The following is a 27,286-nucleotide window of genomic DNA, read 5'->3' as shown; positions in this document are numbered from 1 at the left end:
AGTCGAATATGTTTTTGTTTTGCATCAAGCTTTTCATACTGAAAAGCCATTATCACGAGGTCGGAGTTTGGAAAGGACGTATAAAGGTTGGTTGCTCTGGTTTATTGGCTTATCATGCATACATCAGCTGTTGTAATATTGTTTTAATGATTGTATCTATTTGCCCTCCCAGTATGGTGCGCTGATTGCCTGCAAGATAATAACTGCTTGGGGTTTGAGCCCCGTAGGACACAGAAAAGTGTTGATTTTCAGAAGCGATAATAAGCTGTCACTTTGACAAGTCATAACAATACAAAAGGGATCTAGGAAAAAACTATGCCACCATCAACCACCATCGTCTGCCCTGTCACAAAATCTGAGTCCTGGCTCGCCAGGAACCCTCCAACCAACCCAGCCACATCCTCCGGCTCACTCGTTCGCCCCAGAGCCGCCTTATTCGAATAAACCTCTTGCGTTTCCCCCTTCGCTCGGCCTTCAATCGCGCCCAACTCCTCGTCAATTTTATCCCACATGGCCGTTCCTACCACCCCTGGCGCATATGCATTGACTGTAATCTTGTGTGGTGCCATCTCCGTCGCCATCGCCTGCGTCAATCCCCGAACCGCCCACTTACTGGCCGAATAAATCCCTAGCGCCCCAAACGCTCTGAATCCGACGATAGACGAGGCCCCTACGATCTTGTACACTCCGACCCCAGCAGCAGATTGTGGATCGCCCTGTGCGATCATCTGGCGGGCCGCGTGGGTGTAGCAGTTGAAGACACCCTTGAAGTTCACCGAGAATACCGCGTCGATATCAGCTTCAGTGACGTTGAGAAGTTGTTTGATTTGAGCGATGCCCGCGTTCGCAACCATCAGGGTCAAGGGACCCAGCTTTTCCACTGTCTCTCGGACCATCTCTTCCACCGCGGATGATGAGGTCACATCAGCGGCTATACCGATCGCCCGGGGACGAGAAGAAGATTTCACTTCTTGGGTGCTCGTGGCATTGATTTCATCAACGACTGCGGCGATTTCATCCTTTGCACCGGGGATATCGTTAATGCAAACTGAATAGCCATCTCTTGCAAGACGGAGGGCAATCGCCTTTCCACTGGGATATGTTCAACAATAAATCTACTAGAACAGATACTGGGAGGGTGTTACTTACATCCCACGCGCTGAACCGGTGACAATAGCCACTCGGGGCATTTCAATATTTCTTTTACAGTTAGTTGGACGGTTTACAAGAGGGTAAATGGCCTGAAAGGGGTCCTTGCCTTACTTTTACTTTATATATCCACTGAAGTGGTTGCCCCGCTTCTTGGGAAAATGAGGGGAAGATGTCATCTTTCCAGGGATTGGCTACACCTCTTGTTCACTAGGTTGAGTACTATGGGCTGGGATTTCTACGCGAAAGCAGAACCAAAAAAACGAAAAGAAGATAAGTAAGAAGAATCGGAGGGAGAGGGTAAAGCTGTAGTTACTAAACCGGCAGCTACTTAGCACTTCACGTACCCTTAATAGAATAAGGAACGAACATGGTCATTGCAGCAAGGTTACTCGTCAACATTGTCGAATTCTTCAGTACCATTGCGTATGCCCAGAATTTATTGGATATTTCAGGCTAGCTGAGCGTATATGGGATGAGCATGTGTTCCATAATACGAGGTACGTAGGTGTCATGGTGCCCCGCTCGATTGATAAGGATACCTTTTATTTGGTTCAGAAGTTGTTGAACTACAATGCAAACCATGGACATGTGGCCCCGATACGAACTTCACATTTATTCTCAAAGCTAATGTCAGCTTGTCGAATAAGCATGAACTGATGTCGATCAACCGAACCTAGTATGCGCCTTTATACGAGGGGATCCACTCGGTTCAAGTCTAGCGAGTACGAAACCAACCTTATCGGGAAGTTTCCATGGAGAACTTAGGTATAAAACAGGCGAATCCAATTTAATACTATGGACATTCCAGTACTCCATCAATACACACCTCCAGAAGAACCAACACCAAACATACGTATAAGTCTACAATGTATTCAGATATACTTCTATTTCTAAGCACAATATCCTGCCTTCTCCCTACCATCACCGCCCAAACCTTCCCCCAGATAGACTTAGGCTATGCAACTCATACCCCAACCTTCATCAACACCACCAAATCCGGCACCAAAATCGGTCTCTACAACAACATCCGCTTTGCGCAGCCACCCACCGGAGCTCACCGCTTCCGTAAACCAGTCACTCCACCGCCCCACGAAGACGGCACCCAGGATGGTCGAGATCGACTCGCAACAAGTGATTGTGTCAGCAGTGTGAATTCGCAGGCTCCTTTTCCGGGAATCAACGGCACCACCTGGGGGCAGGAGGATTGTCTTTTTCTGAATGTGTGGGTGCCGGAGGGTGTGCGTGAGGGGGACAATGTGCCGGTTCTACACTGGCTGCACGGGAGTGCGTTCGCATTTGGAAGTAAGGATTTGTTCGGGGATGGTTTTGGTCTGATGGATTTGATTAAAGGAGGGGAGAATCGGTTTATCTTTGTGGCGAGTAATTATCGGTTTGTTTCCCTTCCGGTGCTTACTTATGTGAGCGTGGCTGATCGTGTTTACAGGATGGGGTTGTACGGGTGGGTATCCTCTGCGCATGAAGATATGGATGCCAATGTGGGGCTGCATGATGGTATTGCTGCGTTGGAGTGGACGAAGAAGTATGTCTCTCGGTTCGGTGGTGATCCTGACAATATCACTGTCGGGGGACAGAGCGCGGGAGCTGCTATGATTGCCATGATGCTCGTAGGGAATGGTGGGAACGGTACACTTCCTTTCCAGAAGGTAGGCTTTCTTTCTCCATGTTGCGAAGATAGATACTTTTCACTGACTGGAAAAGGCATTTCTGTCATCCCCTGCTCTCATGCCGAGAAGGAACGTAACAGAGCGTCGCCAGGAGGTCTATGACCGAGCACTCCAAGCTGCGAACTGCTCGTCGCTCGCCTGTCTTAGGAATGCAACACCATCCGCCTTGGCCGCCACGAATAAAAAAGTTCTAGATCTCCCTGGCGGCTCGGGAGGAGGCACCTTTGGTCCTGGGATTGGTATCGGGCCGTTCCCCGACGGGAAATACCTTCTTGATGCAGTCCCCGTCATGCTCCAACAAGGCCATTACCACAAGAATGTTCAAGCGGTAATGTCTGGAAACATGGCAGCAGAAGGATTTGGGATGACTTCAGAAGTCAGCACGTACAAAGACTTTGCCACATTGGTCCGACGCCTGGTACCGGGAGCAAGTAATTCTACCGTTCAGCACATCCGGGACATGTATCCCTACCCAGATTCGCAGCTACAACTGGTTGCGAACACTTGGACAACCGACGTGGTTTTCGCCTGCAATGCGAGAGCTGTTGCAAAGGCTTATGGGAACAGAACTCAACGGTATTTGTTTTCGGTGCCGCCGGCTACTCATGGATTGGATTTGACCTGTATGTTCTTCTATTATCTGATTACCTTATGTGGCAAGCATACTGACGGTTATAGACTATTTCTATAGAGAGGGAGTTGGATTGCCTGTGGAGAACGTTTCTCTTGCCAGGCAATTTCAGTCCGAGGTCCTAAAGTTTACTACAGGAAATCTAAAGCAGGATAATAGGACAGATGTCTGGACTTTGTATGCCCCAGGTGCCAAGATGGTCAATGTCACACTTGATGGAATTGAACAGAGCGTTGACCCTTGGGCCAAGAAGCCTAACTGTGAGATTATCTTGAAGACCGTTATGGAGAAGAGCAACGGGGCATGATAGTCTGTAAAAAGTTAGCAATTAGAAATGAAAACAAAGCATACCAATACTTCGAGTCCCTACTACTCTTATCACAACGTATATTATTTACATGCGGCAGTCTAGTATCCACATGAACCCTACCCTCAACCCGCAACCGCAGAGGCCGCCCACAAATCTACCCTCTATCCCAAACATCCCCTCAACCCACCCGATAAAAATTAACAATATCCTGATCCTTCTTCGGCCCCTTCACAACATGCCGACTAGCCCAACTAACCACCTCCCCATCCTCTCCCCTCACCCGAAAAGCATAAGCAGTGCGATACATATCATTAATACACAGATGATTCCCCCTCGCCCTAAAAACCACCGTATCCTCCCCATCCACCAACGGAGGCATCGGCGCATCCACAAACGTCTCCCCCTCCTTATCACCCTCACCCTGACTCTGACCCTCCTCACGGAACTCAAACTCATGGAATAAATAATCCGGCTCATCCTCGCCGCCCCCCACCTTCGCAAACCAAACACTGATAGTCCCTGCCTCGCTTAACCGCCAGATATATTTCTTCGTGAAGCGCAGGCCTACCCCGACGCCGAGGTTCGCGCGGAGACCTGGTGGGGCGGGCATTTCGCCTTCTTCGTGGTAGAGGAGGTCCTTTGTTGGTGATGGTGGGTTTTGTGCATTGGTGCTTGGGTTTGTATTTGGTTTAGAGGTGGGGAGGGGCGTGAAGGTTGCTGTGCCGTGGAGGTCGCCGTTTATGTCGAGGGGGTTGTCGCTTTTGAGGGTGCGGTGGAGGGTCCATTTTGTGGTGGGACGGGTGAGGGAGGTGAAGAGGGTTGTTAGGAGGGTGGGGGATAGTTGGGAGCGCATTTTTGGGGTCGTTGGGTTTGGCAGGTTTGTCGGGGGTGGCGGTTGGGTCATTGTATGATTGGCATGTTTGGGTTTTTGTGGTGGTGGTGTTGGAGATCAGATTGACATTGAGATTAAATGGTGGAGGTGGTTTGGCGGGACGGCGGGGCGGAGATTTAAATCGGTTAGAGTTACTAGTTGGTGGGTCTTTCAGGGTTGCTTTATCAGATCTAATCTACAGCTGATATGGGCACGACCGTGACGCCATATGATTGTTTTGGTCGAGTGGTATTGGGATAAATTATCACTAGTACATAAAATTTCTGAAACAAGGATATGAACTCCAAGATATTGTTTTAATCATCAAAAGAGAACCAGATCATATACTTAATACTCAATCCTCACAATAATCAAACCTCAACCATGACCGATCACTCAAAACTCAAAGCGCCCTCGAATATATATTTGTTCTACTACGGGAGCAATTCGGGCAACTTATGGGTATATTGACCTACTTGAGTTCCTCAATTAAATACGGTTCCGAACGGAAATTGGCCAGTTTTCCGATACGAGTACGCAGCGTCGGGTTCTATGCTCGTCTTATCGGAGGTGGGATGATGTTAGTGGGGAGAATGTTAGGTGTGGTTTCGAGGACTGGGTATGGAAAGGGTATACTGGGTAATATGAGAAAGCGTAGGCTCAGAAGCTACAGTGGGAGATCAAGATTATTGACGATAGAAACGGTCTGTGAAAAGGGGTGGTTGAATAGGTTCTTGAAAGGATAATATATCGAAATAGCTGAGGTAGGTTTGGGCAATTACAGGTTGCTAAGACTAAATTGATTTCTATACAGCAAGATATAGTTGGAGGCACAATAATCATGCGTCATTCTCGTAGGGCGGCAAATACTGCTCGTCTGCAAATAGGTCCACCAGGTGGTAGCGTCTATGGGCTGTCATCAACCTGACCCAGCCGGTGACGAACTGCTCTATTGGCTTCCGCAGAACCTCATTATCCTGCAATGCTCTATACACAGCGGCAAGTACCTAAAGCGAAACTTCATTAGACCTGTTTCAAGAAAATCAAGATATAGGACGTACTTGTGGAGTATATTCCACCAACTGTCTCAAGACATCCATGCGGTCCATTCCGTGTGCTTGTCCAAAGTTTGACACAAAATTTCCTTTCTCCTCATTAATGAAGCATTCTTTGTAATACGAGAGAATGTCATTAGTGAAGTCAATAAACAACACCATCTCCTGTATAACAGGGAAGTACTGCATGAGATATTGCTCTTCTGGAAACAGGCTCTTCGGCCAAAGCATATGGAAGAGGATCTCAGCACCACCGGTCTTGGTGCGCAGGAACATGGGCATCAAGCGAGTGTTTGGGGAGAATTTAAACCCCGACTGCTCCATTTTGTGTTCAATAACACGTCCATTGATGTAGTCGAACATGGATTTGATAATCACCGAATGGCAGTACGGCCCGTAGTGGCGGCTTAGACTACGTAGATGTGCATCAAAGTTGCTGAAGATAGGATTCCGGTGACCTTTGTTTAAGAGGAAACTTACCAAAGTCATCAATATAAGAGTATATGAACAGTGAAAAAGGAAGAGTAGATAAGAAGACATACTTCTGTCCAAATTGTTGCAAGTCCTCCGTAAACTCCTCCGTCGCATCATCAACAAGAAACATGTACAACCCCTGAATGGAGCACTGAATTTTGATCTCGAATGGAAGCGATGTGTAAGCCTGATGGACAAACGTTACGGTAATTTTGAGCATCTTCTGCAATGATCTCTCAATCTTCTCGCCCATGTTCAAGCTGTGGAAATAGCCCCAAACCGTCTCCTCTAGGGCCTCGTCCTTAAAGTACGGCGTGTTTGCGCCGAACTGGATACTTTCCAGATATTCCTTGACCAAGTGTTTAATCTGCATAACCTGGAATGCTTTGGTGGATGACGGAGGGAAGCCATAGTACGCGGAGCTGTGCCCTGCTAGGGAAAATGCCATTGTAGAAAGACCAACAAAGATCTGTGATCTGAAGGCGCCTTCTGCCTATGAGCTAGCTGGGCCGGCAATCACTGACTTCCTTATAAATAATCTCAGATCATTGCCACCCACCTCGGTAGAAGTTGATTAATGGAGCATCGCTCACGGTGCATACATATATCATATTTCTGTTTACTTCTACTATGAATGCAGACCCCACTTCAGCTAGTATGTAAGAACTAGTCCACGATAAGGATGGCTATTATGCAGCTACTGTTTAGGCAGTACTATTAGTTCATGGACATTTAGATCAGAGCTGAAGACCTATTTCAAAGCTAGCTAATTCGGGATATCCCCCCGCATCAAGCTGAGTGACTATATTTAGCAAACCAATAGTATTTGGCGCAATTAATCCCAGAAAGGATCACACGCCATGGAAGAGATAACTACTATCACTACTTCAGCTCTGTTTGTTGACGTGATTGTGACAAGATCATGTGCGATGCAGGAGATATCACAATATTATTCAACCAATTATGATCAAGGTATGGATACAAGGAGTTGTCTCCACATTTACAACTGCAGAAAAATGGTGCAATACGTTCTGATACTTTTATCGGCTATTGCGCAGATATAACAGAGGATCATACCCTAATAAACAACTTTGCTGATAAACGTGCCAAAGTACTCTTACAATATCCGGAACGTATAACTGCTGTGTCGCCAAGTATGTGCTTAACATCGATAGTGACTCGATGAGTAACTGTTTCTTCCAATCTTGTCAGCAATCAAGCATAGTTTGATCTGGTGAGCCTCGGCTCTTATGTATGCTATCCGGTCTATTTTTCCAGATTCTTTCGTGGACTGCGACTGATGTCGAGGGGGATGCTCATCGTAGAATAAAATTTAAAAAATATTGATCAGCCATCAATACAAAGTACATCAATCGGCCAGTTGAAGTACTAAGCTCTGAATTATGTAGAAGTGGAATCCCGTATCAGCCCAGAAAATTGCCTTCCACCGCTCTGTAAAAGTTGCGGGGATCTCGAGATAAATTGAACATAAATTGACCATGCATTAACTATTTGTTATTATGTTGCCGCTTGAAATAAAACATGTAAGAAGATAATAAATACAGTGCATGGTAGAATGGCGGAATGTACACGTTGTACGAAGAATATTCAAGATGAATATTCAAGACTGCAACTTAATCCCAAATCCCGATGCGAGGGCGCTTTTCCTGCACTTTGGTTCCAAAGGTGCGTTCTCCGGCAACAGTGCTACGCATGTCTGAGGCTTTCTTCAGGAAACGAAAGGCACACTTGGTAAAGCACGGGTGATTTTTCAGTAGATCGCACGCCGCAGCGGCCACTTTGATCGAATGGAACCGAATGTAGGTCTCCCCCAGCACAAGACCGTCTTCAATCCTCTCGATATATTCGGAGTGAACAGACTTCTCCATAACACGACGAACTTCACTCTTCAGGGATTCACGCAAACTGGACACACAGAGGCAGCGTGTGTAGCCTTCCTTGAAGATCAATCGCTTCAACTCAGCTGAGATGGGGTAGGTTGGAGTGTTGACGGGGACAACCTTTGCCACTGTAGGACCGAAGTGTATACCATTCCTTGAAGCCTGAGCAAAACGAGCAGCATCGGACTGCCAAACGAACGTGAGAATCGCGGTGTTAGATCCCACGATGGGAGTGGTATCCGTGAGACGGGCTGAGAAAATCTCACCACTAACGGCAGGCAAAACATCCTTCAGGGTTAGAGTTGACGGGAGATTTTCGATCCGGACGGTACGATACACGTTTCTATCGTCCTTAGCTGGAACATATCGCAGTCCGTACTGAAACATCCAAATGTCCGAGAAAGGATGACGAGACAAGAGATTGGGACGGAAGTAGAATGCTCCAAGCTCATCTTCCTCGTCATCAAAGACACTGGGACCCTCTATAGCCCAGCGAATCTTACCATCCCATGGAACAATTTCTGATTTTCCTTCGGCGCCGAAAGCGGAGGTTCTAGCAAGCTGGGCTGGGGGTGAGTTCTTTGGAAGGTTAGCATGAATTTTCATGAATCGAAACTTACACAGACACTGTGCAGAGGGTAGTTATGGATAGAAACAGCTTACACGCTTGAGCTCCAACGTAGGAATTTGCAGGTGGTCCAATCCACCATCCAGCAATGGAGTAGGCCCTCCCAGGTGAAGCTCCTCGGCCAGTTTGACAATGGCGCTGGTGGTGACGGGCCCCGGTATCTTCTTGGTGATTCGTGGCAGAAGAGCCGGAACCTGGATGTCCTCCAATCGGATATCCATCAAGTTCGAATTTCGACGCGACTCTGGAGTAGGAGACACAGTAACTTCCTGCGCGTCAGGCGTTGCCTTGTCAGGATGGCTGGTCCCCTCTATGCCCTGACATGCTTCGGGAGTCACCGAGTCTGCCATGGGAGTCATGAGGACCTCAATCCGGTGCAGGAACCGGTGTTGGAGCACGTAGAGCGTGAGGAGAATGGGTAGCAACGTGAAGAGTAGAATGGCAGTAGCACTGAAAGCACTGAAGATGAGACAAGGGCAACCTTCCATTTTGGGCAATTCAGTGCAGGGCTGTTCACACATACTCCAAGGCGGTGAGGATGTTGTCTACAGTCAGAATGTTTGTTTATATCACTTTATAGAATTATCTCAGGTCTCTGTTGCTCGTGAAACGCTAGTTCCAAATGATACCGGGGTTCTTTTGTAGACCTTGGTCCGGGCTGTGTTGTGTTGCTATGGTGAGATCTGGATCAAAGTGTCGGTTCAGATATCAGTCCACCTCACAAGTAGTTCTAGGACATGATCTATCAGCTCATCACACAGAATGCTTATGAGCCCAATATAAAGGGGTTATTTACTTAAACAGCTTCCCTTACTACATCCTCTTTCAGATTTGAATCTAATAGTTCACCACCATTTGACACTAATACGCGTTTTTTACTGTTGTCCTCTTAGGTTTCTGTTCAACTTATTAATGTAAACCACACACCGTTGCCATCTACTCCGATGAGGATAAAAGCCACAATGGTTTCACATTCATTGTATCTATCCAAGAAACTCCCCTCGAGCCAAGGCAATCCATGGCATATTCTCATCCCAGCAACGCTGCATTAATTTGCGAGCATGTTGGATCTACGGAAATGTTGGTCAGCACCGTACTCTAACAAGGGACCTAAAGCGACTAACCTGTTTCATGCCAGTTTTCTCTAGAACTTCGAATCGCTCCTGGATTTCCATTCTCTGTCCAGGGTCAAGAGCTTCACAACCCGCAGTGAACAAGCAAAAGAGGGTTCCGACCTCAGCAGATGCCCCGAATCTTATTTGTGCGAGGGCCTCTCTAAGCCCATCCAGAGCCTCCTTGACTGGTGTGGAAAACGGAGATGTGCCCAAGACGCGTCGGTGGAGATGTAATAAACCTGCGTAATAAAATGTTTTATCACTAGCGATGATGTCTGTAGCTCCTGACTCCCGGAAATGCCTTGAGCTAGCGTGAGCGCGGGTACGGAGCAGTTCAAGCTCGTTGATTAATTCTTGCGCTTCAAGAATGATACTGGCCGAAGGCCTCCAACCGGAAATCCATATTCCCATCTCATCAAATCGTTCGTTGTCACACTGATGGACCAATTTCGCCAGCCTGGTCAAAAACAGACCCGTTCGGGGGGTGAAACCAGAGAAACAGTCAACGCAGTATTCATCCAGTCCCTCAGCTGAGCAGCATGTGCTTATAAGCGAGTAGTATTCAGACAACGGTGGTTCCGTGTGTCGGCAAGAGAGGGTTCCCATAATGTCGAGATACCCTAACCAGCGAGCGAGGAATGGGCCAATGCGATTTCCGGGGTACGTCATTTGTTCTTGACGTGCGAGGAAGAGTTCCCGGGCAAGTTTAAGATGGCTTTGCCAAGGAATTGGCACTTCGAAGGTACTGGGTGATATGATCTTCAGGGAGAGAAGCATGATGGCCGTGGCAAGATGGTTATCAGTAACTTTCTCATGCGGATCTTCCAGTGCTAAGCGCAATGCAGGAAAGACATTGCTGACCAAGTGCGCGATACGAGTAGCAGGTTCTGGATGCTCCAGATATCTCGCACGGTGACTAGCGGAGTACGCTAACATAAGATTCAGTAGGTTCGAATCCCCAATAGCCACTGTTAGGTCAGCATACTGGCACAGGGTAGAATGATCAACAAGAATAGAAAGCAGACGTCCGTGACTCACTTGATGGTAGAACAGAAACAAATGGATTATCGCTACAGTCGTGCGGAACTAGCATTCTCGCTGTATGGTTGATAAAATGATGGAAGTACATCAGATTGATAGGCGTTTGCACTAGAGTTGGTGGCAACGGCGATAAATAACGCGGGATATTGATCGGTACAGGTGATGCGTAATAAGCAAACTTCGCGCCATCTAAACTAATTGGTTTTAGCTCCGCGGACGAGGAATTGCCAGGACGATCGTTAGACGCCGCAGACGATTCACTTTGTGAGTTGATTAAATCCAGGGCGTAATTGATGTCAATGGCCGAATGGTCGTCATTCTTATTCAAATCTAGATCCGGACGGCCACAGTCCAAACCATAATTATCTGTAACGCTGGTGAGATAAGCATGCCACTTCCTTTCTGCACTCGAAAGCCCTCCGGGCACATCAGCCTCATGGTCCATACTCGAGAGCTTAGGATGGCCAGTGGCCAGTGGCTCGCTGGTATGGACCTGCGGATGATCTTCAGATAATACAGGGCTATTCATGATTTTGTTGAAGAAGTCCTCCGAGTTACTAGCCACGCCCGCTGGAATCGATTCGGTATCATGGACCACACTAGATGATGCAAGAAGCTGTGGATTCTTAGAAAGAGGGGACACACCCTCGTGAGGGTCTGAGGGACTCTGAGACTGGTAAGGGGCATAGGCACTAACGACATCGGTAGGAGATGAATACTGTGAGTGAGGATACCCCTGATCTGGTGTACCGCCTTGTCCGGGCGATGAATGGCTCAAAGGCTGTTCGGGAACGTCTGCAGCATGTCGAAGGAACGAGTTGGGCTGCGACATGGTAGCTGGCGAAAAGGTGAAAGGGGCAAAAGAACCAATACTGGAGCCCGTATCAGCCGGCGACGGGTAAGAGAAATCGTCCAGGGAATGTGTGATTGACGACGGGTAACTGGGAGCCGCCTCTCTGGACACCACTGTGGTCATGTTAGGGGACAAGCCTGACCACGAGGCAGCTGCGTCCTTCCCCGGTGACGGTGGACTCATATCTACTGAGCTCTTGCCAGTTGTACGTGTGGAAGGATTAAGAGACTGGTCAGGGATAGCGGAAGATTCATGGATATCATATAGCCCTCTAGGATAAGACGTTCCTATTGCCATTTCCCCTGTATACCCAGCTTCCCAAAACAGACTCTCTGCGACATGGTCCCCTGCAGTGTCTCCTCCCAAGGAACCAGTATCTTTGTAGGGCGAAGCTAACAGCGTGGAGTCAGGCTGCATCATATCTGATGGCGAGAAGGCTAGTATGAATTGTCCGGACTGACCGCTAGACTGGGAGCTTGGAGAGTCTACGGAAGATCTTCTTCGCGTCCTACCTCCCCAGTTCAGTCTAATACTGTAGTCACATGGTTCATTTTGACGTCGACAATTCAAACAGGACGGCTTTTCTTCTCCGCTACATCTAAAATATTAGTGAACTAGCTAAAAAAAAAAAAAAAGAAAAAAGAACGTAAAGGATGAACACAAACCATTTCACTTTGCGTGCTTTACATGGCCTAGCCTGGGGATTTAGTAGCTAATTCATATACACACCGTGAAGTTATCACGTCGTCAGTATTCGTACGCACCAGCATCCTTTACGGGACCTTCGTTTTGGCTCCGGAGCGCCAGGCCTTCTCGGGCGAGGCATTGGATTTCAATAATTATTGGCCAAATAAAAAGATGAGGAATAAAAGATATAACGGCCAGAAGAAGTAATAGTCCGGGACTTGAGATAGTGCCGACACACTCTGCTCAGTAAGATCGCCATGCAGACCAGATGTAAGCTCACGGCGCCGATAGGATCTCTGAGGAAATATTCCTTTTTCGCCTTGTAGGGCGTTTCGGTTTAATCCAAGAGGACAGAAAGCGATAATCAACGAGGCACCCACACCTAGTATTCGTGGTCATCGAGGTGTGGGAAAGCGCCCGCAAACTCCTTTTACTGGTAGCAAATGCGGCGAATTGGAGATTATCTTTCTAGAATCTTTCGGTGTGAAGAATCAACCGGGAAGCGTGAAGGGAAAGTCCCCCGTTACGGCTGACTCTGTTTGTTAGTGCGGTGGTAGTTAGTAGGGAGTAGTAGCAATCGATTGTTGCAACAGACAAGGGCCTCGTTTAAGTTCGGCTGGTGAAACCAGGCGGAATATGGGCGAGACTAAGAAAACACGAGAAAAAGCGGAGGAGATACTGGCCAGTGGAGCATCGGATATCCAAAGACGATGCAGATAACCACTTTAGATTGGTGGCGACCTATCGGCCGTCTCAATCAATCGCAGTTGCGTATTAACCGGGGCGGAATCGTGGGCGGTGGAGCAGGTGATAGCGGCAGAGTTACCCATACGTAATGGTGATAAGCTGGTGTCTCCGGTCGGAACACGGGTGATCTATTTCTCCGGGGCCCTCCCTTTCAGTTTAGCGGCGGGATCCTCGGCCACCGCCGCCTCCCAGAGATCCATGTCGGTATTGTCAGTGAACCATCTAATTAAGATTGACTCTCAGAGTTAATTTATTTTGAAGTTCTTGTGGTTTATCGATTATTGGTGGTGGTGATTATCTTATCCGCAAACTCAACCATGGCTTTTACTTCTTTTACAGCCCAGTCTCTTCTCAAGAAACACCCATTACAGCGGATACACAGTCCTTCTCGCGGCTTCTCTGCCTTGGTTCATGTATGTACTAGCTTGGTAATCTTGGACTTCTTCTCCCTTGGCTAACTTACCCTCCTTTTAGTTACTGGGACTTTCCAGTTTTGTATGGTCTTTTAAATAGTAGGTTCAGAGTCTCTCAGTTATTTATAGGATCATGTTCGATTGTCGGCCTCCATTGGTCGCGGTTGAGATGCTGCTACGTCATCGTCGTCACTCAGGCTAATCCTTGCGTTCAGTATGCATGAAAATCCCAACCACGCGTAGGTGCTACCAGTCCCATGGCCTTAAACATCCCTGTCAGTTAACATTTGGTAGCAATGAGGCATATGGCTGGCATTTTCAGTACCTGACGGTCATCGGGTTATCCCTGTCCACGCTTACCTTCGCGATTGGTCTGCTAGCGGACGTAACCTTATCCGCGCGACTGTTTTTGATCAAGAACCTCCTGTCGATATGCAGCGCACCTTTGGAGGTTCTGATCAGCATTCTGTATTGGGGTCTCCGCGTGGTCAGTGCTCGATATGGCTTTCCAATCTCTCAGTTTCAATTCGCCAGTTAACTTGTACTAGATCGATGAGCGTTTGGTGGTACCTGATTGGGCTGTCATACCTTTGAACGCAGGTAGGTCCAGATGTTAAATACTCGGGTGTTACGATCACTACTGATACAGTCTCCCGTGAAGATATTAGTTTCCATGCCATCCCGTCTATTGTCCTTCTGATCGATCTCTTTCTGCTTTCCCCACCATGGACGATTAGTATCCTACCCGCCCTCAGCTTGTCCAGCACCATTGCCTTTGGATACTGGTTCTGGATCGAACGTTGCTTCTCGTATAATGGATGGTTTGTTACACTACTTTACGCATTCTGCTAGCCGAGCGCTAATCTCTCCAGGTACCCTTATCCAATCTTCGAGCAACTTCCTTTTGAAGGCCGCATCGGACTGTTTGCCCTCAGCGCCGTCGTCATGGCTCTGAGTACCGGCACCCTGAAGTGGCTTTACGGCCGCGTGAATGGCTATGGGACCCAGTCTAAGCCGCATTCTCGCCCTGGCGCTATCTCTCAGAATGGCAGCCTTTAATCCGCGCGGTCCTTCTCAGTCAGATTTAGAACTCTCTGTCTTCAACATCTTCAGCGAATGGCATCAGCAACAGAACTCTATACTTTACTTCTATATATATATAGAGAGAGAGAGCATTCGTATTTATAGGTCGATAGATTTATTATACATGTTGTTTTAGAGAAATAAAACAGTTCGAAAGTTGTGTTGTTCCCCTCAGCGCATCAACCCCAACCTCGGGTTTCCCCGCATTTTCTATAGCCGAGACTCTAAATCACTAGTTATATAAATAAACTTTATAAACAGTTCGTTAACAGGCCATGGCTCAAGCAATTACTAAATCCATTCAAAAAGAGTCTAATCTGTGTAGTGGCTCACCTCCAGCATGCAATACCTCCCGGCGAAAGACTACGATATTCCGAACATTGACCTCCTCTCCTTACTATTTGGTACATAAACCCCCCGTACCATCATCTAGATACTATACAACTAACACCACCCCCAGATTCCCCTCTCTCATTTACCACGGAAACCACTGTTCTCCACGCCGAAGCTGCAGATCCAACAAACAACATCACCAAAGCCCAAGCCCGAACCATCACCAAGCGCCTCGCACATGTGTTCCGCACCGATTTTGGGATCGGAAACAATGGCGCCGGAAAAGACACAGTTCTCTGTATCTCATCGAACCAAGTACTTCTTCCAGCGGTGTTCTACGCCATCATCGCCGCTGGAGGTGTATACACCGCAGCATCGACGGCCTTTACACAATCAGAACTATCTCGACAGATCCAACAGTCAAGAAGCCAATTGATCATCGCTAGTGCGGACAATAAAGCGAAAGCTCTTAAAGCGGCGATTGCATGCGGTATTCCCGCGGAAAGAGTTCTGATTCTGAAGAGCTCAACTCACAGACATCTACTACGTGATACTGTTGACCCTGAGAGAAACTATCTCGAGAATACTAAAGAGCTGAACTGGGAACGAGTCACAGATCGAACCGAGCTAGAAACAAGACTCATCTGCCTCTTGTTTTCAAGCGGTACTACCGGGGCCCCGAAAGGCGTTATGCTGTCTCACATGAACCTTGTTTCTGAGGCGATTATCCCGCAATTAGTCCTTCGCGAGTCCAGAAAGGGAAAACCACATCTTGAAGCCCCTTATCGAACTATTGGTCATCTGCCTACTGCGCATATTGCAGGCTGTCAGGGGTATTTTATTACTCCTGCCGTTGCGGGGGGCACTGTGTACTGGATGCCAAAGTTCAACATTGACCAGTTCATGGACTATTGTAAAATGTACCAGGTTACGTTTCTGGCCACTGCGCCGCCGGTCTATCTTGCTGTTGCGGAGAGTCCTCGAGTTACGGATCATTTTAATAGCTTGATCCGAGCGGAATCGGGGGCTGCACCGTTACCTACGGAGGTCCAGCGACGCGCGGAGGAGAAACTGGGTTGTTCAATCAGTCAACGCTGGGGAATGACTGAGTCTACTGGGAGCGTAACTACGATGCCTTGGGGCCAGGCTGATAGCACGGGGAGTATCAGTCCTTTGCTTCCAAACACGAGACTTCGCATTGTGGATGAGCAAGATAAGGATGTTGAGCAAGGCATGGAGGGAGAGATCTTGGTTAAAGGGCTCATGGTCACCAAGGGTTACTTCGAGAACCCAGAAGCTACTGCTGCGGCTTTCGCAGACAATGGATGGTTCCGAACAGGTGATATTGGCGTCTGGAAGGACGGCAAGATCTACATGGTGGATAGAAAGAAGGTAAGTTCATGTCTTACTGCATATCTACGCTGCAGTGACAAGCTAATATACTACCAGGAACTTATCAAGTACAAAGGACTTCAGGTCTCCCCAGTAGAGGTAGAGGCTTGTCTCCTTAGCCATGAATGCGTAGCAGATGCTGCTGTCATTGGAGTGCCAGACCCATCAGCACCGGGGAACGAGCTTCCCCGAGCATATATCGTGGTAGAGAACAATAGAAGCATTTCTGAGGAGGAAGCAAAGGCCCACGTCAAGTCAAATATGGCGCGCCATAAACAACTTCGGGGAGGCGTTGTGTTCACGAAAGAAATCCCGAAAAGCTCATCCGGAAAAATACTTCGACGACTACTAAGGGATCAGGCAAGAAAGTCGACGGAGCCACGGGCGAAATTATAATGTTGCCTATCAAGCTTGTGGACAAGCATGCATCTTCCAGACACTGCCATGGTCAACTAGAACCCCAGTAGTTATGGTACGACCCATGTACATATAAGTATGCATACGACGATGGTGGACCGTGAATAATGATCTTGTTCTCTAGTTCCAGCTACACTCTATGCCTTGTGACTCTCAATATAGATCAATTATACAACGTTAAAGGTGGTGAACGAAGCATATATTAGTTCAATTGAGGCCCAGGCATATGCAAGAGCTACCATTAGGTCCTGGAAGCCCGAAAAGGAAAAAAGAAAGCCGCATTATCAGCTCCACCAGGGCCGTTCACTACCTAAATAAATACAATCGCAGTATTCTAATATGCATTGTTTACTGAAAAACTCTCTACAGGATCTTCACATAATAACGTAAAAAAAATGACCTCATACCCCATGAGGAAACCATGCCGCTTACATAATCCGATTAAAGCTCCATCCGTTACATTAGCCAAACCCGAACTCAACTCCGCATCAACATCGACAATCACCTCTGCATTTTGCCTACAACATCCTCCAAAATGCACGCAACTTCGATCAGCGTCCCAGTGCGCACCGCAATGATGTTCGGACGCATTTCTCCCAAAGCCCTCCCCTCGGTTGCATTCCCAGCCAATTCAACGGCATTGTACCAGACCCTCTGCCAGGCACGACCGGCCAGTACCTCCGCACAAATCAAGACCAGCTTCAAGGCGCCATGCGCTCGTCCACAGGTCCAAATGCCAACTTACCGTGTTGCATCAATGCGGGCGAACTCCACAGTCTCCGAGGCAACTCGCAAGGAAGCCGCCAAGCTGTCCTGGAACGAGTTCTTCCAGCTCCGCGCCTCTCGTCGTCGCTATTCGCTCGCTTCCTCGGTTGTGTCCTCGATGGCTAGTACTGTCATTGGTGTGCAGGTTCTTTCCAGCCAGGATCTTGAAGCCTTGGGCGCGCAGGTGATGGGTCTGGACCCCTTCGTTGTTCTGGGAATGGCTACCGCGGCTTGTGGTGCTGTGGGATGGCTTATTGGGCCCTTTGTTGGTAATGCAGCGTGGGGGTTGGTTAATCGGCGGTATAAACAGGCTTTCATGATCGTGAGTTCTCTCCTTCTCGGTCTACGATCGATCTGCTTGGTTGGTCACATTGTTACTAACCCGAATCCCATCACAGAAAGAGAAGGAGTTCTATGACCGAATCAAGCGCTTCCGCGTTGATCCCTCTTCGAACTCCATCGCGAACCCCGTCCCTGATTACTACGGCGAGAAAATCGGTAGCGTGCAGGGATACCGCCAGTGGCTGAAGGATCAGCGTGTGTATAACCGCAAGAGGCGCAACTTTATCATCTAAATACAGTCATTCTTGCATTTGTGATGGCGAACAATTAACATAGAAGCCCGTAGCCTGGGTTTCTTTTATGGCATTTTACATTCCGGTCCTTATTTCCTTTGTTTGTGGTTCCTGCACCCCTTTCCTGTATGAGTATTCTGACAATGTCGATCTGTATCTGAGCGATTACTTCCTTTACTAAATTTAACCTGTATGGGTTCATTATGCTTGTTTATTGACATTGTATGGCCAGTCGGGAACTACTTCCCGAGTATAGCCAATTCAGTCCACTCTGGACCCTGGTGCCGAAGACGCAGCTTCAAAGACAAGAGATACTCTTTGCTTCCGTTCTACAACTTAGAATCCCCCTTCACAATCTTCGGCTTCCTGCTAATATCCGCCTCAGACCACCAAGGATAAATCGCCGGTCCATTATCCACCAGCGTATCCTTGAAATTCGGCTTCCGCTTTTCAAAGAAAGACACAACACCTTCCTTGTTATCCCTATCAAAACCCAAATAAGTCTCAAAATCAAGCAAAACACAACAAAAAAGAAAAGAAAAGAAAAGAAAAGAAAAGACAAAACAAACATACCTAGACCCAAACATATGATAAAGAATCGGCGAATCCAACAAATGCGCCTCCTCTGCCGACTCAGGCCCCCGCCAGATAAGCGCCCGATTCAGTCCGTTCGCCATCGTGCTCGTATTCTCCGCCATGTCGGTCGCCAGCGCCAACGCCCGCGGCAGGACCTCCGATTGCTCGGGGAGTGTCTCGGCAAACAAGCCCCCGAAATGCGGAGACGTGGAGGGAAGAACACTTCCCGTGGACACCAGGTAGAGAGCCTTGCTGTAGCCGATTAGTCGGGGGAGGAAGTATGCTGAGCAGGATTCCATGGTGATGCCTCTGCGGGCAAAGACGAAGCCGTATTTGCTGGTTGCATGGGCGACCCTGTAAGAGGACTTCTGTTAGTATTGCTTTGTAGGGTTTGTCTGGTGTGTAGTTAGTTAGTAGGTGATGGAATTGCTTACCTGATTACAGCAGGTAGAGTCATGGTCATGCCCACGCCGACGGCAGAGCCTTGCATTGCGGCAATGGTTGGTTTGCTGCAGCGGTGGATTGCGAGGGCTACTCGGCCGCCACTGTATCAATTTCAGCATGTATCATTCAATCGAAAAGACAATCCTACTAGGGCAATATGCAAACTTACCTATCTCTATGATCCACCGGCCTCTCATCACGTCCCTCCGGGAATCCAATTTCCAAATCCGCACCAGCACAGAACGTATTTCCGGCACCAGTCAAGACAACTGCCTTAACCCGCTCATCCAAGTCAAACATGGCAAAAACCCTCTCCAGATCCTCCGCCATGGGCCCGGTAAAGGCATTGCGCTTCTCCGGACGGTTCAATATGACCACTACAACGGGTGTTGCGGTTTCAGCCCCTGCCGGGTAATGAGATACCTTGATATGTGTCGTCGGAAGCTTCTCGTAGGAAGGAGGGATCACAATGGATGGTGTGTTTGAGGACATCTTGGTGTACTTTGTGTCAATGTTGGATGGATTTGTTGGTGTATCTGCTGCCATTCCTTTTTTTTTTTTTTATATATATATATACTTTATGTGGGGCGTGGTGTTGTTTATATTGAGTGGTTAGGAACCCCTCATCTGTTATGTTCAATACAGGATATAATAATCGGTGTGGTGCGCAATAGGCGTGATTACTGATAGAGAGGCTTCTTCCGAGGCATGCTCGGTAACTGCGTAGTTCATGGGGGTGGAGTCAAAAGTCCGATCCCCCGCAAAATTAAATGCGGAGAAGCCGGTCCTCGGGATTTTCTTACTAGTGAGTCGTCTCGTAGATTATTCTATATTCTTAAAATAATCATATATTTACTAGGTAACCGGATATTGTTTCTTAGTTTAAGGCCAATACATAATTGAAGTGAATATTTACTTTGAAATAAGTAGATAAGAGAAGAAAAAGGGTGAACTAATATTAGACAGTAGAGAAAACTAAGTACTAAATATTACTAGATTATACCAGTATACTGCGTAAAGATAAAAAGGATATGAGACTTACTGGGCTCTTTTTTCTCTGCCATAATACGTGGAGCGAGTTCTGTTTACAAATCTGCACCATAGACACGATAATCTTAATCTCGGGGTCTTAATATTTTCGATGCCACAGGCGTCGGTTGCTTTGCCTAGGGCACCTTTGCCAATCGGGACAGATCACTCCTTATTCTTATGATCACCACCGGGTGCTTCACTCGTGCAGTAAGTGCCGTCCATAACTTGGCCGCTGGTGATGCCATTGTAGTTATCTGGGGAGAGGACATTATGCGAGATACTGTAGTTTACACTCCTCAGAGCTGTCCTCGCCAAGGTTTATTGCATACGTTCGCTCACCCTCACTTGGATTTCCCTTGCTGCAGATCCCTTCATCGTGTACATGAACTTGCCCTCAAACAAGTTGCCAATGTGAGCCTTGTACTTGCTCTCAGTCAAAGTCTTGCTCTACGAAGACATATCATCTTCTTCAAACATGCCAATCATCGTGCCCATGGAGGCATTCCAGGCTCGCAGTGATGCATTATCCTGTGCAGCCGAAGATAATTCCGTGTAACTGCTGAAAGTCCTCTCATCTTTGCTCTCCCTGTAGCCTATTTGCTATTACCCTTCTGCCTTCGTCCGTGGCGAGCTTTTTCGGGCGTGCTGGGCTTTTCACAGTTTCAGTCTGGCATTTGGTAAAGATAAAATGAATCATGGGGCTTCGCCTCTCTTTGCAATGGGAACTGTCCCATATTATGTTGCATCGCTTAAATTGCTGAAAAGCTTAGCCATTAGCACCCCGGCCAGTCAAATTATCGACACACTATATACGGGAATACCCTACACCAGTAAACACACATCTGAATTGTTAATGCAGGAGTAGGCCAATAGGAAACGTGTCTATGAGTATTGTTGGAAACGCCTATGAGAGGGACAGGGAGGGAGGAGGGGGGTTAAGGAGGTAAAGAAAGAAAGAGGAATTAAACCATCACATTATCCTGGCTCAGGTGCGCAATGCATGCCCTACAGGGAGGAAGACTAGCCTTATGCCAGAATCAACCCAGATTACCAAGAACATTAAATCAATACAATGGAGAACGTACTCATGCAGTCTTGCGAACACGATTATCAGTGATATGTTGTTATCGGGAACCAAAGCTGCGGTGGTGAGGTAGCTAAGAATAATACAAAGAGAGAAGATATCAAGTGTTTATGTGATGCATGGACCAGACTCGAGTATGCGGACTATGATGAACACCAAAAGAGAATGAACTGTCTGCATGATACCTGTGGGGGGAACTTCAACTATAATGCCTGGGTGAGGGACAATTTCACAGATTGGCTCCAAATTTGTTCATATGGCGAGGGGCATAAAGGTCCATACTTCCATCTTGTGTAAATACCTAATCGATAACAGTTAACCTCTCTTTGGGGTTTGAAATGCGTACAAATGCCAGTTACATGGTTTCAGGACAACGGGCGGTTAGCTTCGCTGGTCTAGGTTTCTGCTTTGTTTCCATATTCTTGTTTCTCTCATCTTCATGGAGTCAGCTCGTGACATACACTTTCCTCGAAGTATCGTATCTATGGATGACTACTTTCCAATATCGCAGCGTTTTCCACCTCTAGTATCTATCATCGGAGAGCCCTCCTAGCGCCCCTTGCCCTCTATGCATGATGCATACTGTTTGCCATGCTCATGGTGCATCTGACTTACGTCTATAGTCCATCAAGCTCATTGCAGGAGAGTTATGTAGCCCTCACTAGGTACGCCGATTAGTATATATACACGGTGTTCAGAAGGGCTATGCTAATTCTTCGATAATACTGCAGATGTCTAACTTTATATATAATGTACCACCGACCTATAAATACCACGATGGAAGAAAGAGCTCAGGTTATTTTGTATCTGGGTGAAAACCGGGTTCAGTGTAAGAGTTACCCAGTTACCCATGATATTAAATGCAAGCTATAGAATAAAATTTATACCCAGTCACCCTGAGATAGCCGTGACTGAGTTTGGAGCTGACTGGTGGAAGATTCTGCGGTATTGTTTTCCTTTTGCTGTTTTCCATTGTATGTTTTGGGATGACATAGCAATATCTGAAAGTAGAAACTCAACTACGGCGAGATGGCCGAGCGGTCTAAGGCGGTTAGTACCACTATTAAATGCTTATCTTTACGAACAAATCAACTAATAATCTCTCAGCTGGAGTAAGGTTCCAGTCTCGAAAGGGGCGTGGGTTCAAATCCCACTCTCGTCAACATCTTTTTCCTCCCCTCTTTTTGGGGAGGGAGTCCCTTTTTTTCTCCGTCCCTCTCCACCTCTCTTATCTTTTCTAGACCCCTGTTCTTCAACCCACTAAAATTCATAACTTATATCGGACCGAGGCTATTAAGTCTATACACACACATGCTTTTTGGTCCATAGCCTGTCAATCCCGCTACTTGTGTCTCCCATCGCGTTATTTTAAATTGGTAGCCAATGTACACCGTGTGTAATCTCGCGACCAAAGGACCACGCTTGACATGAGGAGCACTTCGTATATGTTTTAGAGTTTCGTCCGAAAAGTACAGCCTCCTGCCATGCCTCAACTGGAATGCCGATGACAGATTGTCGCGGAATCCCGACGCGACCGACACATTATTGAGCGCGTGAAAAGCCCTAAAACGGGAAAATGGTGTTATGGAGGGGGACGATCTTGCATCAATTCGATCAGAATGTCTCAGTTGGGCAATCAACTGAAATGGAAAATGGTCCCTGCCAGTTGACCTTCCCACCAATTGCAACAGATAATCCAGTGAAACCCAACAGGGCTGATGCTGTGTAATTGCTTAGTGAAGACACCACTTAAGATAGTAACACGGGACTGAAAAAAGGTTGCTCCACCTGCAGCATGAGCTTGATAGGAGTGACGACTCGACTGACACTCCACAGCCCCGTTGCTTGTTTCTGGACCCAAGACATTTAGCGTCCACTTTTCTTGTCCGAATCGGGTCAAGATCCGACAAGTCTAGTCCCTTTTCTCGTCTGGAATATCCTTCAAGGAAAAATTCCCATGATTATTGTAAGCACCCCCATGCGCCTGCCCCGTTTCTTACTTTGATCTTGGGTTTTTCCTTGTCTCTCACGACGGACGGACTCCGATCTAAACCTTTTTAACCCGCCCCAAGTCCCAGGGGACCAGGTACATACTTTACTACCGGATCTCAGTTGCCCTACTCTTATCGATATTATTCCCGTGGATTTGGACATATCTCACGAGAATGATGTCCCAATGCGTCGTCTCCTTAACAGAAAGCAGAGGCTTTCCCTAGTCACCTTCGCCATCTTCTACTTCATCCTCTTTTTCATCTGTCGCGCCAACTCCGCCCGCGACCCAGGCTCATATTTCTTCCAGCCACACGAAGGCTACCGTCCCACATACAGCCTCACCCGAATCCAAGAATCCCTACAGTACCTCTCGCGCTACAACCAAACAACCATCACACCCACAGACCCCCATAACCAACCGTCAACAAAGGAACATGTAGACCTCTGCGTGGGCATTGTGACCGTCAAACGGCCCCTCGCCCAAAATATAGACTCAACCATCGCCTCCCTCATCGACAGCCTAAGCCAACACCAGCGCTCCCAAATCTCCATCCACCTCCTCTTCGCCCTCACCACACCCACAGACCACCCAGACTACAACCACCCCTGGGTACACAACACAGTCAACCGCATCCTAACCTACGAGACGCAAAACATCTCCTACACCACATCCTACCTCCGCACCCTAGAAGGAAATAAAAAATTCACCCCGGAGAAATCCCTCATCGACTACGCCCTCTCCCTCCGCTCCTGCTACGACACCACTGACGCCCCCTACTTCCTCATGCTGGAAGATGACGTCGTCGCCCAGCGCAACTGGTTCCCAACCACCACTCAAACCCTCCGCAGCATCGAGGAATGGGTCCGTCGCGGCATCATAAACCCCGACTGGCTCTACTTCCGTCTCTTCTACACTGAGAAGTTCCTCGGCTGGAACGCCGAGAACTGGAAGGTCTATCTCCTCTGGAGTCTTGCAGCTACCGTCGCCGTCGCCGCACTCTGTCTTACTCTGAGAAGGACCGTGCGCCCCGCCCAGGAGATCCTCTCGAACACCTTTCTGGGGCTTGTTTGTTTCGGCGCCGTGCCGGCGGTCATCATGTTGTATTTTGCCTCTGGGCGGGTGACAGTACAGAGACCCATGCGGCCGGGGGTGCATCTGATGAATCGACATGGGTGTTGTTCGCAGGCGCTGGTTTTTCCTCGGGAGAAGACTCCTGCTATTCTAGAGTATATGAAGAACATGGAGGATGCAACGAAGCCGAAGCCGGTGGATTCTACGCTGGAACGGCTGGCGAATGAACATGGGTTTGATCGGTTGGCGATTTCGCCGCCGCAGATGCAGCATGTTGGGGCGGCGTCGTATAAAGAGGACGAGAAGAAATGGCGGAAGGGGGAGTACTCGGTTCGCGGCGCGCATGGGGTTTGGAGTATGGAGTTTGAGAAGGCGTATTCTGAGTATGAGGCGGTGCCGTATGGTGGACATATGGTTGATACTTATTGGCCGCAGTGACGATGCCCAGTACTGTGGAGATGAGGAACGGGTTTGAATGATATTGTTGAAGATGGGAAGCTCCTCGAGCTTTTATGTGGATCTATATGCTTATGAGAGGGTATTATGTCAATGAGGTTTTATGATTGTACATACTTATGAATTACATACTTGCATCCTTTAGATTTGTATTATTTGTTATCCCTGACGATTACAATGATCAAGAGCCATAGCATGATAGTGAGATGGAAACTTAACACTCAATAAGGTGCATTGCATTCTTTAGTGTTTGACTCCAACATAACAAAAGAGCATATTGCAGCTATGGTAATACAGACCCCAGTAACTCTACTGTCTATGTAAATAATGCAGGCAAACAATAACCAAGGTAAAGAAAGACATTGAACCGGCTCAAGACATCCTTGAATAATACAAAACCCTGCAATGAATTAACGCACATAAAGGTCAATTTGGTAGAAGTGACTTACCTCACGATTCAGAGAGTGATACAAGCAACAGCACGTAATTCGAGTCCAATTTGGACAAACCCCATACTCGATAACCACGATAACAATGCCACTTCAATGTTCCCTTCCCTCATCCTCTGATCCAACCGGGAATGTACCGGGCATATCGGGGTTTCCTTGTGTTGATTGGGCTTGCTGATTCGCAGGCGACGCAGGGTTGGAGCCGGTTGGCCTACGAGACGTATATCCTCGAGCTGTGTTCATCAGCTTTACTATCTTTCATCACCATCGCACATACTCGCACTCACGCTGTATTCCATTTGGTCCAAAGGAAAACGTAACACGATTCCTTCCAGGTTGCCCCCTACCTGCCATAGGTGCTAAAATGGAGGCTATGAGATGAGCTTAGTCACGTAAATCAATGGTTTGCAGGGGCTCACCAGGTTCTCCTGGGTCTTGCTGCGGTATAACTCTCTCACGCGGCATGGGCTCACGTGGTGGAAGCTCTGATGACTGCTGTTGTGGTCCTAGCTGTTGCATCTCATGCCCTTGGGACTCTGGCTCTTGCTGTCCTGACTGTTGCTGTCCAAGCTGTTGGTGTTGCTGTACAGGATGGTGAGATCCTTGCTCTTGTGGCCCTTGCTCTGCTCGCTGTTGCTCGGGTGTGATCGTCTCATCACCACTAGCTGCCAAAGGCTCATCCACACTTTGCCCAGTCCCATGCGAGTCATCATCATCATCATCATCATAGTGAGTAACGACGAATGAACTGCTGTCCCCAGTAGTCTGATCCCGAGTCCCGTTAACTAGTCCATTACGTCTTCTCCGACGCCTCGACTCCTGGGACGGGCGGTTAATGATAGCAGGATTGTAGATATCACCGTTAGCATTCATTCTGGGCATCAGAAAATGCCGAATGCCTCTTCGGATACGCTGATTCCAGTCGTGTAGTGTCCGCCAGAATGCACCCGGTAATGCGAGGAGATTCAGGAAGAGTGAAATATTCAGTAAAATTATGCCGATAATGTCGGTTATGATATTTCCGAGTACGTCAAAACACATTGGTCAAGGGTGATAGAAGGCAATTGTGAAAGAGAGACTGATGATAAGAGAATGGATTCAACTATTTAATGGAACTAGACGTATGAGTGGTATGAATGGGATGTATGGTGAGCGATGGGATAAGTTGAAGAGTTTTGGGAGTTGGGAGATGAGCTTCCATTTTGTAGGGCATTGTAGTTTGTCATTTGAAGAGGAAGGAGCCTTGTAGAGCTTGCTTCAGAGTGTATTGTCTTTGGTTTGCTCAGATGAGCAGGAGCGACGGTATATGGAGAATTCTTGCAGTGGTAGTAAGACTTTGGTGAGTCTGAGGCAAGTAGTAGTACTATGGTATCTTGCTAGGTAGGGCAAGGCCATTGCGGGCCAACGGAAAGAGCTAGCCATGGCTGTATGAACAGGAAGAATAAAATATACTACCCAGGTATCTAATAGTTCATTAGCAACATATTGCATACTTTCACTGTATAAAGCCAATGCATCTATGATCGCAGTGATTTTCGTACGCTATGACAAAATGCACAATTGCCGAAGTAGAAGAGGCGTAGCGATATTGCCAATGGATAATGGAATGGATACGGAGTAAATCCACTCAATCGCCCTGCACAGTGGATCCACCAAGTGGCCAGGGACGTGGAGAATGTGACCCCGAGCACCTTTACTACGGTAATGTCCGGAGTTCACAGCAAAACGATCTCAGATCAGGTGAACACCAGTAGCCCTGTCCAAAGACCAAATGAGGAAGGGCGTCTGATTAGATAAGAGACCAAAAATCACATCATTCCGCAAACGTTGCAAAAAAACCGCCATCACGCGCCAAGAGCAACGGCTTTCATCATAAGTTCTTTTTGGGTTCTAGAGGGGCTGCTTCTTGGCCCCGATCAACGTACAGAATTTTTCCCCTTCGCCACTGCGTGTTAGTTCCTGTTTACCTCCATTCAGCTGGTTCCTATTTTCTTGGTCCATTTAATTATCTGAAGTCCCATCTGAGACCCTCCCATTACCCGTAAGCCCACTG

At 47.7% G+C, this 27,286-nt stretch overlaps 12 protein-coding genes across 12 annotated transcripts; 5 read left to right on the top strand and 7 right to left on the bottom strand.

The window, feature by feature from the left end:
• Positions 1-116: 116 nt before the first annotated feature.
• On the bottom strand, positions 117-1,208 carry BDV27DRAFT_121782 (uncharacterized protein). Its single transcript, XM_032065454.1, has 2 exons — positions 1,150-1,208; positions 117-1,092 (listed from the first exon to the last, which is right to left on the bottom strand). The coding sequence occupies exons 1-2, from the start codon at positions 1,188-1,190 to the stop codon at positions 303-305; spliced, it is 831 nt and encodes a 276-aa protein (XP_031931946.1). The 5' UTR covers positions 1,191-1,208; the 3' UTR covers positions 117-302.
• An 810-nt stretch (positions 1,209-2,018) lies between these two features.
• Positions 2,019-3,775, top strand: BDV27DRAFT_167084 (Alpha/Beta hydrolase protein; the record flags this gene model as incomplete). Its single annotated transcript, XM_032074369.1, has 4 exons — positions 2,019-2,464; positions 2,597-2,816; positions 2,872-3,413; positions 3,529-3,775. 4 exons carry the CDS (start codon positions 2,019-2,021, stop codon positions 3,773-3,775), a joined length of 1,455 nt encoding a protein of 484 aa, XP_031931945.1.
• Positions 3,775-4,726, bottom strand: BDV27DRAFT_121780 (uncharacterized protein). Its single transcript, XM_032065453.1, has one exon. It carries the CDS (start codon positions 4,680-4,682, stop codon positions 3,957-3,959), a length of 726 nt encoding a protein of 241 aa, XP_031931944.1. The 5' UTR covers positions 4,683-4,726; the 3' UTR covers positions 3,775-3,956.
• A 701-nt stretch (positions 4,727-5,427) lies between these two features.
• BDV27DRAFT_121779 (Trichodiene synthase-domain-containing protein) lies at positions 5,428-6,692 on the bottom strand. The gene is made up of 3 exons (XM_032065452.1): positions 6,247-6,692; positions 5,711-6,179; positions 5,428-5,656 (listed from the first exon to the last, which is right to left on the bottom strand). The coding sequence occupies exons 1-3, from the start codon at positions 6,624-6,626 to the stop codon at positions 5,489-5,491; spliced, it is 1,017 nt and encodes a 338-aa protein (XP_031931943.1). The 5' UTR covers positions 6,627-6,692; the 3' UTR covers positions 5,428-5,488.
• A 1,120-nt stretch (positions 6,693-7,812) lies between these two features.
• On the bottom strand, positions 7,813-9,195 carry BDV27DRAFT_167083 (uncharacterized protein; the record flags this gene model as incomplete). Its single annotated transcript, XM_032074368.1, has 3 exons — positions 7,813-8,632; positions 8,700-8,706; positions 8,787-9,195. 3 exons carry the CDS (start codon positions 9,193-9,195, stop codon positions 7,813-7,815), a joined length of 1,236 nt encoding a protein of 411 aa, XP_031931942.1.
• Positions 9,196-9,690: 495 nt separating this feature from the next.
• BDV27DRAFT_141716 (fungal specific transcription factor domain-containing protein) lies at positions 9,691-11,839 on the bottom strand (the record flags this gene model as incomplete). The annotated part of the gene is made up of 3 exons (XM_032069862.1): positions 9,691-9,777; positions 9,832-10,790; positions 10,861-11,839. 3 exons carry the CDS (start codon positions 11,837-11,839, stop codon positions 9,691-9,693), a joined length of 2,025 nt encoding a protein of 674 aa, XP_031931941.1.
• A 1,567-nt stretch (positions 11,840-13,406) lies between these two features.
• On the top strand, positions 13,407-14,805 carry BDV27DRAFT_121776 (putative integral membrane protein). Its single transcript, XM_032065451.1, has 7 exons — positions 13,407-13,563; positions 13,625-13,662; positions 13,779-13,802; positions 13,858-14,050; positions 14,112-14,163; positions 14,225-14,384; positions 14,436-14,805. Exons 1-7 carry the CDS (start codon positions 13,468-13,470, stop codon positions 14,620-14,622), a joined length of 750 nt encoding a protein of 249 aa, XP_031931940.1. The 5' UTR covers positions 13,407-13,467; the 3' UTR covers positions 14,623-14,805.
• A 181-nt stretch (positions 14,806-14,986) lies between these two features.
• On the top strand, positions 14,987-16,767 carry BDV27DRAFT_153682 (acyl--CoA ligase; the record flags this gene model as incomplete). The annotated part of the gene is made up of 3 exons (XM_032071845.1): positions 14,987-15,050; positions 15,107-16,371; positions 16,429-16,767. 3 exons carry the CDS (start codon positions 14,987-14,989, stop codon positions 16,765-16,767), a joined length of 1,668 nt encoding a protein of 555 aa, XP_031931939.1.
• Positions 16,768-17,287: 520 nt separating this feature from the next.
• BDV27DRAFT_121775 (presequence translocated-associated motor subunit PAM17) lies at positions 17,288-18,436 on the top strand. Its single transcript, XM_032065450.1, has 2 exons — positions 17,288-17,875; positions 17,952-18,436. Exons 1-2 carry the CDS (start codon positions 17,324-17,326, stop codon positions 18,126-18,128), a joined length of 729 nt encoding a protein of 242 aa, XP_031931938.1. The 5' UTR covers positions 17,288-17,323; the 3' UTR covers positions 18,129-18,436.
• Positions 18,437-18,457: 21 nt separating this feature from the next.
• BDV27DRAFT_153680 (enoyl-CoA hydratase/isomerase family protein) lies at positions 18,458-19,640 on the bottom strand (the record flags this gene model as incomplete). Its single annotated transcript, XM_032071844.1, has 4 exons — positions 18,458-18,611; positions 18,702-19,058; positions 19,139-19,249; positions 19,318-19,640. The coding sequence occupies 4 exons, from the start codon at positions 19,638-19,640 to the stop codon at positions 18,458-18,460; spliced, it is 945 nt and encodes a 314-aa protein (XP_031931937.1).
• A 3,623-nt stretch (positions 19,641-23,263) lies between these two features.
• On the top strand, positions 23,264-24,997 carry BDV27DRAFT_121774 (uncharacterized protein). Its single transcript, XM_032065449.1, has one exon. The coding sequence runs from the start codon at positions 23,441-23,443 to the stop codon at positions 24,764-24,766; it is 1,326 nt and encodes a 441-aa protein (XP_031931936.1). The 5' UTR covers positions 23,264-23,440; the 3' UTR covers positions 24,767-24,997.
• A 329-nt stretch (positions 24,998-25,326) lies between these two features.
• BDV27DRAFT_153678 (uncharacterized protein) lies at positions 25,327-26,106 on the bottom strand (the record flags this gene model as incomplete). Its single annotated transcript, XM_032071843.1, has 3 exons — positions 25,327-25,466; positions 25,521-25,604; positions 25,653-26,106. The coding sequence occupies 3 exons, from the start codon at positions 26,104-26,106 to the stop codon at positions 25,327-25,329; spliced, it is 678 nt and encodes a 225-aa protein (XP_031931935.1).
• Between the last annotated feature and the right edge of the window lie 1,180 nt (positions 26,107-27,286).

This window comes from Aspergillus caelatus (assembly GCF_009193585.1).
Source record: "Aspergillus caelatus strain CBS 763.97 unplaced genomic scaffold BDV27scaffold_18, whole genome shotgun sequence".
Lineage (NCBI taxonomy): Eukaryota > Fungi > Ascomycota > Eurotiomycetes > Eurotiales > Aspergillaceae > Aspergillus > Aspergillus caelatus.
Note: the sequence above shows the minus strand (reverse complement) of the source record. Positions and strands in the feature narration are given on the sequence as shown.